The sequence below is a fragment of the Bidens hawaiensis genome, unplaced genomic scaffold (genome assembly GCF_021521415.1).
Source record: "Bidens hawaiensis isolate Kalapana, Puna unplaced genomic scaffold, B.hawaiensis_p1.1 tig00081841_1, whole genome shotgun sequence".
Lineage (NCBI taxonomy): Eukaryota > Viridiplantae > Streptophyta > Magnoliopsida > Asterales > Asteraceae > Bidens > Bidens hawaiensis.
In genome coordinates, this window is record NW_027503846.1 from 4,244 (window position 1) to 22,887 (window position 18,644).

Here is an 18,644-nt window from a genome sequence, read left to right on the forward strand (position 1 = left end):
CAAAGAACTGATATTTTGTAATCATAATAGATCCTACAAGCTTCCCGTTTCTTTCTTTTCGTTGCAAGGACTAGAACGTATAGATCTCCAAAACTGTACCTTTGAACCACCATTGACATGTAACGTATTTGGTCGGCTGAAAAGCATCAGTTTTAGGAATGTTGAGGCGTCTGCTCAAATGCTTCAACGGTTCCTCTCCAAGTGCCCATTGCTCGAGTATCTCTATCTGGTAAGCATCCTTTATGAAGTTCCTTCAATTACTAATAAAATTATATATGAAGGCAATTTAATGCAGGGACACAATGGACGGTCAAAAGTTGACTCTGCAGCAGGAGGAAACAAGCTTACGTTTGCTGATCTTTTACGGTGTATGCCTAAGATTCAGTCATTGGCTATCTCAAGCTATTATATGAGGGTAATATTTATAAAAAGAAAAAGATTCATTACATCTAACGTGAGAATATCGGCTTTGCTAATTTTGACTTTTGTATTCGGTTAAAGGACTTGTCTGCAGATGGCATGCCACATAAGCTTCCAACTTCAGTCATCCGTCTCACGAATCTGACTTTGGTTGTGCGCTTGATGGAACAAAGCGAGATTTCTTCTGCCTTTTGCATCATCAGTAGCTCTCCTATGTTGGAGAGAACTAATTTTATGGTACATAGTAATATTATTAATAGGGATTTTTACATATTTCCCTTTTATAAAACATATATATTACATATTTATACATTTCATTAAAATGCCAGTAACGCTTCTGAAACCACTTAACGCGTTCGAGGTCAGTAAAATTCTTATAAGAAAAATAAGGGTAATATAGTCATTCAATAGCTTAATTTTTAATGAAATGGATAAATATGTAATATATATGTTTTAGGAAGGGGAAATATGTAATTGATTTTTTGACTTGGGTAAATATGTGATTTTTTATACTTGTATTGATATTGTATAGTTTTACTAGGCTATTCAAAAACGAGGTAGATTGCTTATAAACTCAGAAGAAGACGAGCAACCGAAGAAGAAAGTGCGTGTAGGTAGCCCTGCTTCACAATGGGTATCGGTTTACAATGCGCGTCCCCCAATGAAGCAAAGGTAGGCTCGGTTATCAAACAAACGAACAAATTGTTTTGTTCATTAAGTTAAACAACGAACATGAACGTGTGTCTCGTTTGTTCCTTTATGTGCACGAAAGTTCGTTCAATAAAATCCGTTTATGTTCATTTAAGTTCGTTTGTTAACATATTCTTTTAAACTTTTTGCGCAGATATCACTACGATGTTGCAGACTCGAGACTATGTCAATTTGTAGAAGAGGGTAACGAAGACGGTTTATACATAAGCTGTGTTGCTTCTGCTTCTAATCTGTGGGCACTAATTATGGATGCAGGAACTGGTTTTAGCTCTCAAGTTTATAATCTATCACCTGTCTTCCTTAACAAGGTTTTTGTTGATTCTGTAGCTTCTTATTTTTCATATTAAATGGCTCAAAATAATAAATAACTTGTAAGAATATATATATATATATATATATATATATATATATATATATATATATATTTCATCAGAAGTGGATTATAGAACAATGGGAAAATAATTATTACATCAGCTCGGTTGCTGGTGCTGCCAATGGAAGCTCGTTAGTTGTTATGTCTAGAGGTTAGAATTTGTGTTTAATAGTATATTCATAATAAGGGACGGGTATGTCTAGAGGTTAGAATTTGTGTTTAATAGTATATTCATAATAAGGGACGGGTTTATATATATATATATATATATATATATATATATATATATATATATATACATGTGTCATTTTTTGTCTGTTAGTTATTTCAGGAACACCTTGCATACAACAGTCATATAAAGTGAGCAAGTCGTTTCCGTTCAAGTGGATTAGTAAAAAGTGGAAAGAAGGTTTTCATGTGACTTCTATGACGACAGCTGGCAATCGTTGGGGCTTTGTTATGTCCAGAAACTCTGAATTTTCTGACCAGGTTTGACTTTGACTTAACTGATATACTTTTTAGCATTTGATCATTTTTTTAACTGGTTAGATGAAAAAATAACTAAATAAAATAGCTATAAAGGAAATGAATTGAATGTCTTTGTTCCACACATTATTGGAATAGATTAGTTATAAAAGTGTCGATTTATTATTATTTTTTTAATATCAAATGGGTCAATTCAAAAAATTTAATTTTGCTAAAAGAACGGGTCAAATGGGTTAAACACATCAAATTGAGTTATCCGTTTGGTTTCGGTTATACCATTTGGGCTTAAAATTTTAGGCCTAATTCTTTTTGTTAAATAAGTTAATTGATTATTATACATTTAGGATAAATATTTTGGTAACCCTATTTATTAAATTATCGTAATGCTTTAAATATTTTAAATTAAAAATGAAAATTCATAAATTTGGTTTGTGCCATTCCTACTTGGTAGGGTGGTAAGGTGGTTAGGGTGTGAATTCGGTGGTCAAGGGTTCAATCCCCATAGTATACAATAATATTTAGCTGTTCAAACAAAAAAAATTTGGTTTGTATTTTCGGTTTTTGTTACACGCAAAACTTAAGCCAAACCAAAAGTTCGGTTTTTTTGAAAACATAAATCAAATCGTTGGTTTTTGTTTGGGTTCAGTTTACGGATTGATTTTATTGGTTAAATGCACATCCCTAGTTATATCAGTATTGTAATCATAAATAAGGAATTATTTTTTTATTTGTAAAATAAAATAAAAGGCTTGACCTTTTTGAACTGCTATTGATCAGGCTGTGGAGCTCGATTGCCTGTACCCCAATGAAGGGATGCACTGTAGATGGGAGAATGGGCACATGATAACATCTATGCCTGCCACACATGATCGGGCTGTTTTCGTACTTAGCATCCCGAAACACAAAGTGATGGATAAAACCCAAGAAACGTTACAAACATCCTACTTTCCAAGAACTCGCATTGAGGTACAAGTTTATTATAAACTATCTTTGTAAATACATATTTTGCCAACACTGGTTTTATGTAAATTTTGTAGGAAAAATGGTCAAAGAATCTTTACATCGCGTCCATATGTCATGGTCCGACCATTTGTTGAAGTGGGCGTCGTTAGGTTTATTTTGGTTGCATTTATTGTATGGGCGGTTAAGTGGCGATTGGCGAGTGTAAATCATTTACCGATAGAAGCTAGATAAATGTGTGCCATGAACTAAGAATATGTGGTTTGTAGCCTGGCTCATAACTTCTATACTTGAAAAGTTGAAATAATTAATGAGATACTATTTATAATGTTTTGTTGTTTGTGTTTTGTGACTGTCACTGTTATGCTTGGTTTTATGAGTGAAGCGTCATCTGAACCGGAACAAAAAGTGATGGCGGTATTGTACCCGTAAATTAGGTATAAGATTGGCATGACTCGGGTGATGTTTAATGCAAGTTTAACTTCACTGTTTTTATGTTTTAGGAGTTTAGCTTATTTTTCTAAAAGTGACATTCAAACAAATCTTTTTATTTTAATACGAGCTTCTTCCGTTAAAAACTTGGAAGCTTTTAGTTTCCTATATGAGCATGTCCACTTGCTATTTTGCCTCATTTATTTGGCAATTTGTTGACAACTGGTGTCATATTCCTCTCATCTTCACTTTCTCGGTTCGAGATTTGCTTAAGTCACGAGTCTTGCAAGTTAGATAGAAAAAAAAATTTATTGGCCTTCTGGCTCAATGACATGGAGGTGATGGTTAAGGCTCGGGATACTAGAGGTCTCATGTTCGAAACATGACTCAGGGGGTTTTCTCACAGTGGTGGGTTTCCCTCTTAATGGTGTTCTTGAGTGAGTCAAGTAGGCCTGTAAGCGTTGAACTGTCGTGAACCGTTCGACAGGAAGTTCGTTTATTTAATAAACGAACGAACATGAACAAAAAATTTGTGTTCGTTTAATTAAAAGAACGAACATGAACGCATGTTTCGTTCGTTCATTTATGTTCATGAACATTCGTTTATGTTCGTTTATTTATGTTCATTTATGTATTAGTATTAATAGAAAATAATTAAGTATTATCTGGATAGGTCATTTGCTTAAAGGTTTTATATTTGTTAATTTGTGTTCATTTAAGTTTTTTCATTTAAGTTTGTTTATATTTGTGTTCATTTACGTTGCTCATGCATGCTCGTTTATCTTTGTTTAGTTATGCTAGTTTATATTTTAAACAAACAAACACAAATGTCCATTTTTAAATAAACGAACATGAACATAAATATTTGTTCGATTAAGTGTCCGTGTTCTTTTAAAGTAAAATGAACGAACACGAACATGCCCTTGTTCGTGTTCATTCGATTCGTTTACAGGCTCTCATTATTCACATTGATGAATACATCGGTCTCTATCTCTAGGCTCTGCCGATTTTTTGTGTTCGTTTGTGTTCGTGAACCGTTCGTGAACACATTAATTTCCTTAATGAACGAACACGAACATAAAATCACGTTCGATAAGTGTTCATGAACCGTTCGTGAACACATTATTTACTTAACGAACGAACACGAACAAGGCCTTGTTCGTGTTCGTTCGGTTCGTTTACAGCCCTAGAGTCAAACCTGGAGCGTCAAAATCAGTATGGATGGTTGACATCCCGTCTCAGAGAGGCTTACTCAAGTATTGGCGGTAGATCCAAACACTATTAAAAAAAAGATAGAAAGAAAAACAAGGTGCTTTATGGGATCATCTTTACGGCATGTCAGTGTATTTGGTAGACAATAGCGAATACTAACTACTCCAAATGGTGGAAGACATAAGATATTTGAGCTTTCTTTGGAATCGTTGTTATAAAAGTTATTGAAATATTGGTGTAGCTTTTCTTTCTAACTTCCCATTATTTGGTGACTTGGTATCTAACGTCTTTTTATTTGTTTAATGAAATTCTCCATAAAAGAAAACTAACAAAAAAATCCGTAAATCTTATTTTCACCCTTACACCCTCTCATTCTCTATGCGAGAAAACCACCACCCTTTTAGGCTTTGTATAACGTATCATTATTGAATCATATATGAACTTTTCGCATGAATTTAATAGAGCTTTCTATAGTCCAACCAATATATGTAATTATAAAAAGATCAGACATATGCTTTCCTATAATGTACTTTTATTTTCATAGTTATCATAAAGCAATCACTATTTTATAAAAAAAAAATTAATAAGGGAAAAAAAGGGTAACCAAGCATATAAACAGAGGTTTTCGGTTGGGCTAGAAGGTTTTTTCACCTATGATAGGTTTTCTTTTAATGGTGGTCTTTGGGCCAAGACTGATTGGGTGAATTAATATACGAGTTTCTCTTCAACCTTTGGGGATGTCTCAGCCTAACACTCAATGATTCCATACTCACAAATGAAGATGATTATATAGACCAGTGATCCGCCAATAATTCAAATCACCTAAAAAACAAATATAATTTAAATTAATAATCGTAATAATCAGTCACAATCAGCACTAGATGCGAAACAAAATACGTTACAAGAACTTAAATATCAAACACGCAAATTATAAAAAAAAAAGTCACACTAGTTTCGTGTACCGGTTAACCCATCGTGACGTCACAATTCACAATAAACAATTTCTTTCCTGACGTCAGCATCACCCTCACTTGTATCTTCCCCAATTTGAGCCCTAACCCTAACTCCGATCAATCAAATTCAACGATGGTGATGAACAGTCCGCTGGTGGTGGCAGTGGCCAACGTCTCCGCCGATATCTGCCAATACATCGCCTGCAACCCCGAACGATTAAGCAGCCAGCAAGTTCTCCATCTCATCTTCTGCTTCCCGTTCCAGCAGTTTCGCCGATTCGCGCTTTGTTTGTGGACGTTCTTCTGTTTCCCGCCGAATCCTAATGGTTTATATTCCTATTCTTCATCGTCATCTTCGTCGGATGATGATGATGAGGATTCGCACTCGGATTGAGATCGTGGATATATAGTGTACAATTTCTTCGATCGGCTTACGAATATTATAATGTGTAGAAACTTTGATAGTTATTGTTGTTGTATTGTGATAATATCATAATAATGATAAAGCCTTACTTGAGAAGTTGAGATGCATCTCAGTTCTGTTTGAAATTCATGTTGTTAAGTGGTTGTATTATTGTTATTGGTATACATAATGATAAGGCTTATTTGTATTCTTCTTTGTCGGATGGATGATGATGAGGTTTCGCACTCGGATTGAACTGTGTAATGTGATTGCGGATATAGAGCGTACAATTTCTTATATCGTTGTTTAGTTTTGTTAAGTTATAACGTGCAGAGAGTTTGATAGTTGTATTGTGATGATAATGATAAAGGTTTACTTGTGTCTTGAGATCATGATCTGTTCTGTTTGAAATTGATCGGTGAATCGTCGTATTTGGTGTGTAGACTTTGATACTTTAATAGCTTTAAAGTGATAGTAATGATAAGGTTTACGTGAGATCGTTCTCTGTTTTGTTTGAATCGAGGCTGTTTATTTGTTGTACTATTATTGTTTGTATAAAGGTTTGCTTGAGAATTGAGATCATCATTGTGTGCAGAATTGATATCAGATTTGCTTCAACTTGAACACCTAATTTCTACTAGTTGTAGCTCATCCTGTTCTTACTTGTTGGAAGAATGATATCTTGAGTGAGAAGCTTGACATAAATGAGGGCTTCTTGTGTGATAAAAGAAAGTGATGAATTTTCTACATCTGGATATTATCTAATTGAAGTTAGAGAATCTATATAGTTATCAAATAACTTTCAAGTACACAAATTGTTGGCAACTAATATATGTTCATAAAAACAGTTTCACTATTTTTAGGTGATTGCAAGTTATTTAATATGTTAATTGCTTCTGGCGGTTTGTTACACTCCAAGTCACCATCAAATTGGTTATCTTGTTTCTGGAGATCTTGAAAGTTGGCATCAAGAAACAAAAAAAAAACATGTTTGAGATGATATGCTTTCTGTTTTTCGAGTTCAAACGCCCATCATATTTGAAGTTGTATTATAATTTTAGCTACTCATAGGATTATATCCGCATACATTCATTGTTGTATAACATGATGGTTATAAACATTTTAGTGTAGCAAAGTAAGCAATTTTGTAATAAGATAGTTATGTGTAATCAGTATTATGTTGAACAAGTATTCATAAATAGGTTTGTGCAATTTTGTAATAAGATAATACACGTGTCTTTCTTTTTGTAATCAAACAACAAACAAAAAAGAAAAGTTGATTCTGGTGGCGGCTTCGGCTTTACAACTCGATTCCTTTGATAGCTTCACGCGTTAATTATTTTGAGTTTACCAAGTTGTTAAGTTCGGTTAATCCAAATGGCTGCAGTCTTCTGCCTTGATGGTACTGATAAAGTCTTTGGGCTAATCAATGCTCATAAGGTATGTAGTAACTTGAATTACTTTATATTCTGTGTGTTTGTTTTCAACTACAAGCTCTACAAATATTACTTGTGTTTGATTCTGATTTATTCTTTATTGTTGGACAGGGCTGCTAGACTGCCTCCAATTGAGGAAGTCAAACTATCCTTGATCATAGTATTTGTGGCATGCTTTCTACTTTCTCACAGGTTCTTTCTAGTTTTCTATATCTTAGTAGAATTTTTGCATCGGATTATTAGTAAAACAGGGCGTTTGTTCCCGAATATCATGGCTTTCTTTTGCTGATGTTTTGTATGAGGTTATTATCCGACAAATCAAGAAGTATAAGTTACCCCGTAGCAATAAATGCAGATCTCACTTGATAGATTCTGACCTTTATTAATATGGTTTTTATGTACATCAGGACCAAAAAAGAATGCGATTTAGCTTGTATAATTAGTTTTAACAAGGCATGTTAAAACCATCTACTTGACTGCAAAACTTAAATTTTGATCCAATACCGTGTTTCAGTGAAGATTGTTTTACTTTATTTTCTGATACTAAATTTTCGTTGAAACTTCATGTATTTGGTGGAAGTATGATGGTTGAGTTATTAGATTTGTTACTACCAAATGGCTTTAACTTTTGCTTTAATAACTAGTGTATGTTTCATACTTTAACTTTGTATAATTGTATTTATTGGATTGACCCGTACACCCTTTTTGCCCATTTTTTAAAATAGTTTCTATAAATAGCCATGCATGATATGACTACAAAAACAATATTGTTAAAAGTAACAAGTGACTTTTTTTGAATAAATTAATTTAAGACTTTTTTATACGTTAAAAATACATTTTTGTTCCGTTTATTACCATAATATGTATAATCTATTTAAAATGTTGGCAAATTGGATTTTAATAATACCAACTAATTATAAATAATCTTAACTTCGTTTATTGCCACTGGTGGTCCCAAATTTAAAATATTGGCTTTCAATGGTCCCCCGTTAAAAAAACTTAACGACATTAAGTTTTTTCCAGATTTCAAATTGATTTTTAAGGGTTTTTGATCGGAAGGAGGATAAAAGATGATTGATATAAAACTTAGCTTGAAATGCTACTCCAAACGGCTTGATTAGTGCTTCAAATCGAGTGTTTGAACTTCAAATTAACAAAAATTAAGTTGTCTGGAGCATCGTTTCAAGCTTAGTTTTACATTAATCGACTCATATCCTCCTTCCGATCAAAAGCCCTAAAAAATCAGTTTGAAATTCGCAAAAAGCTTAACACCATTAATTTTTTTTTAACAGGGGGGCATTGAGAGCCATTTTTTTTAAATTTGGGACCACCATTGGCAATAAACGAAGTTGGGATTATTATCGACCAATAACAGTTGTAATTATTAAAATCCAATTTGCCTAAAATGTTTACAAGTGTCACTTGTCTACGTAGGTCATGTAACATCTTCGTGTATGTTAGTCCATGAGATTGTAGGCATGTTAAATTTTCAATCAATTTAAAAATTTTAATTTTAAATAAATCAAGTTTTAAATAAGTAGTGTACACAAAATTGTTCCAAATACAAACTTGTTTATACATAGTTGTGTGATCTAAGTATGACATATTTTATATAAAACATGCTACAGGAGTAAAAAAATAACTACAATTTTATCTACTATCAATCACAATAATTCAAATTACAAAATCATGCCATAGCATCCTTACCATTTGGAAAATCAACACTTTAATGAGACAAGTTTACAAAAGCAACATCTTGATGTGTGACCTGTAAAATCTTGTCTAATTGTCATAACGCCTATCCTAATGTTGTCTTTTAATCGCCTATGTAAGTATGTAACGATTACATTCACTGTGATTAATAGCACTAGGCTACACACCACACATGCTAGATATAGCTTATACATGATAATGAGTACTTAAAAGTGACATCGAGTATGGGTCACAATATATAATAACCCTAAAATCAACCCGTGTAACACTCTTGATCCAAAATGACATGCTAACAGATTTTGCTCATAAAACCAATCACTAATTCACAATGTTCTATTAGATTTTGCTTTCCATCTTCAACCTACGGTTCATAACATATGAATCTGATGAAACATCTACGTCTTCACTTAATTTATCATTTCTCCGTAATTTAATCTTATTTTTTGTTTACATCTATATATTTAATATATGACGGTAAATGAGTTGAGCCGAAACAGGTTGAGCTGGGGCTGGAGTTAAGCAAGTCAACTTGGCTAAGTTGTTTATCTTAACAAACTGAAATACTGAGCTCGAGTAACTAATAAGAACTTCCAGTTAACTCGTTTATTTTCAAAATTTATTAACTTCCATATTTTTATACAAATTGATATGTAAAAAAAACAAAAACAAAATTTTTAGCGTACAAATAATGCAGAATTTATAATCTAAGGAAACTAGAACTTATAATTTATATATGTTAAAATATGAGTTAATACTTTTTATATATTAAAATTTGTGCATAATTTAAACGAGCCAGGAGCCAGCTAATGATCGAGCTCGCCTTGGCTCGGATCCTTTACAAGCAAGCAAGCTAATGAACAAGGCTTAACCTAAAGCGCGGATTGTTTGAAAGTAGGGATAAGCTTGGTACCATACCGGCACCGATCCCGAATTTCCCGATCTTGACTTTCATAAAAGCTTGCTACTGGTACCAAAAATGCTCGATTTTGTACAGGTGGCGTAGGGAAAAATTCGGTAAATACGAGTACCGGTACCTATCCCGAATTTCCCAATCTCGATTTTCTTGAAAACTTTACCGATACCGAAATCCTCGTTTACCATTTTCTCATCCCTATTCCTTGCTTTATATATTTGTATATCTAGCTTATTTGATCATTACTCTATGTTTTTACTCTTTTAACTTCACTCTCTATACGTATATATGTATGTGTGCGTATATGTACACACCTTAAAATAGTAAAGTAGTTGTGGTGAACAAAATAGAAGTCTCTCAAAACCCCCCATCACACGAAGAAATATGGCCATAATAGTTCAATGATCATTCTACTTTCAACTTACTTGCTTACTTGAATTCATGTCAATTGACTTATCACCCATCTTTGACGTTTATCAACTTTCCTTGAAATCGGTTTTCACGTCAAACTGGTTCGGTCCGGTTTCCGGTTAACTGGTTCCGAACAGGATTTTTTAAACACCTCTAAGTCTAGTCAACAAAAGACACCATTAAAAAGAAAACTCATCACTATAAGAAAAACTCATGTGAATCAGGTTTTAAACCTGAGACCTCATGGATTCATCATCCCCATATCATTGCCATGTTAGTGCAATTAGTAATTCAAATTCTTTTAAATTCAAATTTCTATAATTAGATGATAACTAATGAGCATATATTTAAAAAATTATACATAATAAGATGACAATTAATGACCATATATTTAAATATTAGTCACTAGTTTTTAGCCCGCGTGTTACGTGGCTTACTTTTATTTTTTTTAATTGTAAAAAAATTAATAATACACTTAGGGTTTGATTATAAAAGGGTTTCACAAATAAATGAAATGTGATAACCTGCTTAAAAGCTATCTGGGTTTGATGAGACCCATAACCCGCTTAATTTTTTTACTATAAAATTGTTTCTTAATTATAAATAATATTTTTAAAAAAAAAAAATTGGATATTTTAGTATATCCCTATTTTATAGAATTTTCATATCAAATATTTGGTGAGATTAATTTTTAATATAATGAGATGCTATAACCCGTTTAAGGGTTATTTGGGTTTGGTGAGACCCATCCCCGTGAATTCGGGTCAAATGCATGAGAAGCCTACTGATGCCAGTGAAATGTCCGATTTCTGAAATAATTAAGTGTAGAAAAGCTCAAGGGAAAAGAATGCTTTGAGGTTTCATGGGAACACATGGATGGACTTAGTAGCTCTATCGTACCAGGTGAACTCGTCCACAGGTAATAATAACTAATAACTGTCATTTTATTTTTTATAATATTTTTTGTTTATAACAGTGCATGCCCAGAAAAGATAGCAGAGTTTGAAGAGAGAATAGCCTAAAAGAAGCCAAAACCGCGTAAACCAAAGAAAACCAAGGCAAACACATTTGTGAGAGAAGCTGAAGCTAAGCCTTGTTGATATCCAAAAAGAGTGTTTACACCCTTTGTTTTGCAGTTGTTACACCTTAGAGTTTTTCTTCAGCATTTTGGTGTTTTCCCATATAAGCTTGCAGTTAGTAAATTATACTAGGTGGTTTGATTTATACCTGAGGAGTTATCCAGTGGCGTTTTAAGTGATGTTGTTTTTGTGTTTGGTGTTGTTGAGTTAGTGATGGTGGATTTTTTGCTCTGTTAACTTCCAAAGTTATGTCTCTTCTTAGGTCATTTGCTATTAACAAAAGACCAACATATGTCACTAAGTAATAAAACACCTAAACATAAAGGAGATGAACTTTAAATAACACATACCTTGCCAAAGAAGTCATAGTGCAACCAGGATCCTCACAGACTAAGCATCTGCAACCGAACATAAACACTTAACATCAAAGAAAGAAGAAGACACTTATTGGTATCCTGTTGGCAATAAAATTAATACCTTACCAATTTTTAATATAGGCGTTAACAAATACTTTGTTATAGACGTTCATTATGACAATAAGCCGTAATTAATAAATAATCATAGATGAGGATATTTCAGAGGCATCATCGACGCCAGGCCATTATAACTAATTATAAATTGTTTTGACACTTTATACCTTCCCTAGGTACATGTTATGGCGCTAGTTTGAGAAAGAGTATCATGAAAATGGAAGTAAGCCAGCAAAGCAAGTTTTTACTCTCTTTGTTGTATATACTTAAAACTTAGTAAGATAGAAATTAAACCTAGTAAGAAAGCAATTACCAACAACTTGTTTCATATAACCGATTACATAATCGGTTTTGGTTTAGGCTTTGAAGTGTTACATTGAGGACTCAAATTCTTCATAAAAAGTTAAATGTGGCTAGAACTGATGAATGCATTAAAAACTTTAAACATATGAATCAACACCACATAACAACCTGTATTTTTTGTTTGAAACCCGGACCTAGCTATTTCATCAAGCCAATTACATAATTGGTTTCGGTTTGGGTTTTAAAGCATTACATCGGATCATAAAAAGCTAAATGTGACTCAGATTAGGAGTAAGCACTACGTTTAGGCCAGGCAAAACATGAAAAACTAATCGATAAAAACAAACAAATGAAAATCACGGTAACTGCAAAGCAAACGTCCACATATGAAAAAAAATGAAAATCAGTCAAACAATATAATCTTCAAAGGAAATTAAAACTAATTGTACGAAATCAATCACGTAATTAAAGCATTGAAGGTTTCCCCGATTCGATTAAAGCAAATGACATGAATAATATAAGTAATTCAATCAGAAAAAATAGCACCTAACCTAATTCATAATTTGCAGCTAAAGAGTAACAACTATGAATCTAATTAAACAAACGCATACAATAATAAAGGAATGTAAGCAACAAATGTTACCTAATCACGTCAATGAGCGAACATGACTGCGATGAAGAACACAAATACCCCAATTAACATGCAATTGAACTCGAAATAAGCGCAATTAACCAGCAAAAAAGATGACAAAACAACACGCGTCCATACATGTGGCATCTCAAACACGCGCTTCAACATACGGTACTTGGCGAAACGAAGAAGGAACGATAATCGCATCAAACCCTACGTAACAAATTATCCTTCAATAGCACAAAATTGTTACTGATGATCTACTTCATCATCGTGAAGATCCCAGAAAGGCTTTATTGAAGTAAAAGGGAGTTAGGGTTTGGTACAGGGATGATGTGAACGGGTTAAGACCTGTGAAGAAGGTATGTTATAACCCATTTTTTTAATTTGGGTATCAAGACCCGTGGGTAATACCCATGACCCACGAATTTTTTAGGCTTAAATTAATGAGATGCCACCATTTTGAAATGAAGCAATCTGGTGGCACGAGAGGGGGTGGAGAGCAACGTGAGGGCTTCATTCGTAGGCAATTATATAGATTGATATAGATTTGTACAATTATACATCAATTAACTACTATAACGTAATAATTAGGATATAGCCCGTGTGATACACGGATGGTTAAAAAAATACAACAAAAAAGTTAAACTTTATAATATGTATAATGACATACCTTATAAATTTATAACATATAAATAATTAGAAAGAATAATATGTATTTGTATTAGAAAATAAAAATGAAGAGTTATGAATATTTACCAATTAAGAAAAAAAGAAGTTTACCATTAATTCATTTTAGTTGAGTTTGTAAGGCACAAACATTTTAAAAGCAATGAATGACACATATGGAAGGATTATGTTGCTTTAATAATATAGTTAGATTAGTTGACCAATATTTAAACAATATTTTTGTTGTATGATACCCTTTTATGGTGTACAATTTTTTTAATAACATAGTTATTAATGTGTCAAAAGGCAACAAATATTCTATCAACTCAAGATATATTAATATAGTTTTAAATGATTTAGTTTTGCTATTAAAAATATACCAGCGACACAGCTTATTGTTTGTTTACCTTTTATTTTGATATCAACACTGTTACACTACTATCTTTAAAAAAAAGATCTAACAAATCCATCAATCACATTCACAACGTTATACTTTCATATAAAATGAGATAATTATTGAAGAAAACAAAAAATAATTGAACTTTCATTAAAATTAAAAGGTAATAATAATAATAATGAAATGAACCATTTACAAAAAAGGATTAGTGTATGTGTACATTAATCATTCTGAATCACTCTCCATGCTTCCCATGGCCTTCAATCCGGTTGGTCTCTACACATAACACAAAATAAAAAACCAACAACCTTTAATAATAACTTTAGATTCAAATCACACCCATCATGTACACCTTTTAATGCATAAGCTACATACCACTAAAAAAACCCGCCACTAAAAACCCATTTTCTTGAAATGGTCTAAATCAACACCAAACGTACAACTTTTAAAGCATGGTCCAACCAATGTTTTAAAAACCGGTTTTTTACTTGTACCGGATTATGCTAAAAAATGGTACAACCGGTTGAACCGGGTTATACCGGGAGGTTCAACCGGCTGAATAATTAACCTTATAATTTCCTATAAATACAATTTAACTCCAAAAATAACCCAAAATAAATGATCTTATAACAAAAAATAATTCAAAAGTTAATCCATATTAAAAAATAATACAAAAGCACTCAATTTTAAAAAAACAATCCTAAAGTTACACGTTTGAATATTAATTGTTGAGTTAAAAGTCATTTTTATAAAATATGGGCCGCAAATATCAAAAATTTCTTTGACATAAAACTGGTTTGCCAGTAAAGACCGGTATTTTAGAAAAAACCGCCGGTACGATATTCTAGCAAACCGGCCAAAAATATCGGGCTCAAAATACCGGCTTGCTGCGGGAAATCCGATTTAACCGGTTCAACCGGCCGGTTTGAACCGGTTTTTAAAACACCGGGTCCAACCACTAAAATCAACACGAAACATACAACTTTTAAAGCATGGTACGACGAGTCATTCCAAAAACAAGAAAATTTAGGTAAGTACAACTCTTAAAGCACAAGTTTCAAGCGACTAATGCATGATCAATGCACCACCAATTTTTCGAATCAAATCTTTAAAGTGTGCTTTGATAACGTGTATCTTGAGCTTCAAAAACTATACGTTTGTCTCAAATCATACCCATTCACAAAAAAGGGAAAATGGGTTTAATCTAAGACAAGCCTACGAGTTTTAAAGAACAAGTTACAGGTTATCAAAACACGGCCCAAAATTTTGATGGAAAAAGATTAGACCCATTTATCTTGGAAGATAAAATTGAAAGACCAAAATGAGTACAGCTTTTAAAGCATAAGTTACAACCCATTAAAGCATGATTTGATAACATACCTTCTTTGTATTCTTCTTTTCTATAACCTCATATCTATCTTGACATATATCAGTCAACCATGCTCCCGGACTCACCAACTAAAACAAACACAAACATATGATTAAAGATCAAATCTTGAAAAACTAGGTGTATTTGTGTGTGCAAATGGCGACTTACAAGCAAGCTTCTTTGAATAGCTTTAGGCCTCTTTTTAGGTCTATGTGAAGGCTTACAACCTTTCATAGCCATGAAATCTTCTTCTTTCTCTTTGCTTGATAATGTTATATACAGTTTCGGCCACACGTGTTTGACCTTGCGATCTGTTCCACCGTCTACAGAAGAAGATACACACGGTTTACCAGCCGCAGTAACAGTCGAAGCTCCTCTTGTCGTACTCGCCTCCTTCTCTGGTGATGGTTTTCGATGGCTTTCGGATCGCAGATGAACTGCTGTTTCGGAATTCCTGTATCTCAACACATCAATAGCTTGTTAGATTTGCGGAAATTTGGGGAAAATTCTTATTTATACTGAAATATTTATACAATTTATTAGGGATGAGATCTGTATCGTCACGAAATATACCAATGCCGAAAACGAGTAAAGTCATATACAGAAAAGCCTACCGATTTTCGTTTAGTAGCCGTACAATTAAAATTACCGACACCGAAAGCATAAACATCAAATTATGTCCGATTAGTCAAAGTTTGTGAAATTTTCGTTTTTCCGTTAAAATAAACATAAAATTATGGACAAATCGGTATCCAGATCTCGAGAAAATTAGGTTAGCTTGATTTAACATTCTATTGATATCTTGAAATACCTTGTGAGTTGGGTAAGTGGATGAGCAACAGAAGCTTGCTTATTATTATTGTTATTGGTGGTGGTGGTGTTATCGGAAGAAAAGGTAGAAAATCGAGAGTTGAGTCTCCGGCGAATTCTAAGGCGGCCGGAGACGGCGTAGGCCGTATCGACGGAATCGTAATCATCCGGATCTTTCATCCGTACACACCTGAGCCGCTTCTTATTACCCCATTTTAAGAACAAATCTGTTGCAGTTTCTTCTTGTTGTTGTTTACACTCCATTAGAGTGTCAGATCACTTAAATTAAATATGAGCTTTAAGTTAACAAATTCATCATCTGGATACAAAGTTAGGTGAAGTTTGGTTGAATCTGCAAAATATAGAAATGGATTTAGCCAAATGATTTTGAACAACAAGAAGTTATAGATCTGTTTGTGATGATTATAGGGAAGGTAAACTTACAAAATGAGTTGTGAAGTAAATTTGATGGTTTTTTTAGAGGAGAGTTTGAGAGAATTGTGAAAGAAATAATAATAATAATAATAATAATAGGTGTGGTGTGTAATGTTAATGTGTTCATCTTCCATAGTTGTGTTTTCTGGCATTTATAGCTCTGGGATAACTAGTAATGAATTCTGACCATTGGATTGGGGATCAACGGTGGATGGTGGATACAACGTCGTTTACTTTAGTTTAGTTTAGGAAGGAGGGTTGAAAGACATTGGATGCATAAAATTTCTGTTTTTATTGGATATTTTTAACTTTTGTGATTTATATCGTGAAAGAATTTAGCTGTACTCATTTAAAGTATTTGTTGGCTAATTAAAAAAATATATCCTTGTTTTAACTATTAAAATGGATGTAGAGTATCATCTAAACCAATCTAGTTAAGTCGAGTTATCTAGTTATTAGGTGGAGGTAGACTTGTTTAGTTTAAGACATCAATGCTGACTCATTTAATTTAAAGGAAATTAAGTGTAAACACAGAAAAGTTCAAAGTTCTATTTTTCAGACTAAAACTTTGCTCTAAGTTGGTATTTGGTTCGTTGTTGTATTTCAATAACGTGCCTTGTGAAAAATTGTGTGTAATAATAATTTTGTGTAAATATATATTTAATGCTTAAATAAATAAAAATCATATAAATAAATGGTTGATTAAACTCACAAACCTAGCCAAACTTGATTTACCGGTCTTCCTCAAATGATTTGGTTTCCTTAATCAGATCATGGCATGTGGTTGTATGCTTGTAGAGAATGCAAGGTGCAACACCCGATTAGATGGAGTTGTTGATGGGGATGTTCATCACTTCACATTTTTCATATAGGCCATGCGATTTTTTATTTTTATTATTAATTTTTTTTGGTCATGATGCGATCTGTTACTTTAGAGCATTCTCAACCGATTCTCAATCCCCATCTCTACATTAGAAAATATTTTATTTCTCTCTTATGTTTAATTAAATAATATTTTTTTGTGCTTTAATTATTACAGTTTTCTCTCTATACTATATAATTTACAAAAAATCACTACATTTTTCTCAAATTTACAAAAAAATCACTACATTTTCTCTCTTCACCCTATAATTTACACTTACGACCACTCAAAATAGGGATGGCAATGAAACCCGAACCCGATGGGAAAACCCGAAACCCGACATAAATTGGGCGGGTAATACTCGACCCGTTAGGGTTTGGGACGGGTTTGGGATTAGTTTTGAAATTTTTCACGGGTTTGGGATTTCTAATATACCCGATTACCCGATAACATAGACTCATTTACTCGATTATATACCCGATGTATCCGATATAGCTTATTATATTATATATATACTATATTCCAAATATATTATTTGTCGAAACTTGTTTATGTCAATTATTTGAGATATTTTATCTATATGGTAACCTTCTTTGTAATCGATTAGTTATATTTTGTCAATACCCCGGTAAAAACCCGACGGGTTTTGAGCCGGGTATACCCGACGGGTATTTTGTCAAAACCCGAAAGAAAACCCGACAGGTAATTAGCTGATTAAAACCCGATTGGGATGAACTTTTATAACCGAGTATGGGTTTGGGAATACCTAAACCCGACCCATTGCCATCCCTAACTCAAAACCACACCCTGTAATTTGGAAACTCCTCTCACATTATTTTGGAGAACCGGATGAGAATGTTCTTAAAATGGCCAAGTAGTTGTTCGTCTTATTAAAAACTATTTTATTGCACGACTTTATTTCTCCTTGTTTTGTTACTCGGACGTTGATTGAACTTCTCGTCCACCACACTTTTTTAGCTTGCGATTTTATTCATTCTTTGTTGTTCAATGTGATATGTGGGCGCAAAATTATTGTCACTCCTTTAAATCCTTATTGATAATTTACAATAGACGCCACCCGGTGCTCTCTCTTCTCAATTCCAATTTACATCTAGTTGAGGTACACGCTTGAGCAATATTGTTATTTTTGTACAATAATCATCTACTTTCCTATTTCCATGTTTTAATCCTTTGTA

General features: G+C 33.1%; 2 protein-coding genes across 2 annotated transcripts; one reads left to right on the forward strand and one right to left on the reverse strand.

Annotated features, from left to right (window-relative positions):
* The first annotated feature begins 343 nt into the window (after nucleotides 1-343).
* Nucleotides 344-3,087, forward strand: LOC143607400 (casein kinase 1-like protein HD16). Its single transcript, XM_077082858.1, has 8 exons — nucleotides 344-415; nucleotides 502-657; nucleotides 962-1,092; nucleotides 1,265-1,439; nucleotides 1,565-1,655; nucleotides 1,836-1,993; nucleotides 2,768-2,956; nucleotides 3,028-3,087. Exons 1-8 carry the CDS (start codon nucleotides 371-373, stop codon nucleotides 3,085-3,087), a joined length of 1,005 nt encoding a protein of 334 aa, XP_076938973.1. The 5' UTR covers nucleotides 344-370.
* Nucleotides 3,088-14,145: 11,058 nt separating this feature from the next.
* LOC143607399 (uncharacterized) lies at nucleotides 14,146-16,415 on the reverse strand. Its single transcript, XM_077082857.1, has 4 exons — nucleotides 16,153-16,415; nucleotides 15,510-15,795; nucleotides 15,353-15,430; nucleotides 14,146-14,248 (listed from the first exon to the last, which is right to left on the reverse strand). The coding sequence occupies exons 1-4, from the start codon at nucleotides 16,413-16,415 to the stop codon at nucleotides 14,198-14,200; spliced, it is 678 nt and encodes a 225-aa protein (XP_076938972.1). The 3' UTR covers nucleotides 14,146-14,197.
* Between the last annotated feature and the right edge of the window lie 2,229 nt (nucleotides 16,416-18,644).

What these genes read in the sequence shown, in the direction of transcription:
- LOC143607400 (XM_077082858.1), top strand. Translation starts at nt 371, where the DNA reads ATGCCTAAGATTCAGTCATTGGCTATCTCAAGCTATTATATGAGG. An exon ending in CACCTGTCTTCCTTAACAAG is followed by an intron (nt 1,440 to 1,564) that starts GTTTTTGTTGAT and finishes ATATTTCATCAG; the next exon opens with AAGTGGATTATAGAACAATG. An exon ending in ACTCTGAATTTTCTGACCAG is followed by an intron (nt 1,994 to 2,767) that starts GTTTGACTTTGA and finishes GCTATTGATCAG; the next exon opens with GCTGTGGAGCTCGATTGCCT.
- LOC143607399 (XM_077082857.1), bottom strand. Translation starts at nt 16,415, where the DNA reads ATGGAGTGTAAACAACAACAAGAAGAAACTGCAACAGATTTGTTCTTA. An exon ending in CCACTTACCCAACTCACAAG is followed by an intron (nt 15,796 to 16,152) that starts GTATTTCAAGAT and finishes GTTGAGATACAG; the next exon opens with GAATTCCGAAACAGCAGTTC. An exon ending in CTATTCAAAGAAGCTTGCTT is followed by an intron (nt 15,431 to 15,509) that starts GTAAGTCGCCAT and finishes TGTTTGTTTTAG; the next exon opens with TTGGTGAGTCCGGGAGCATG.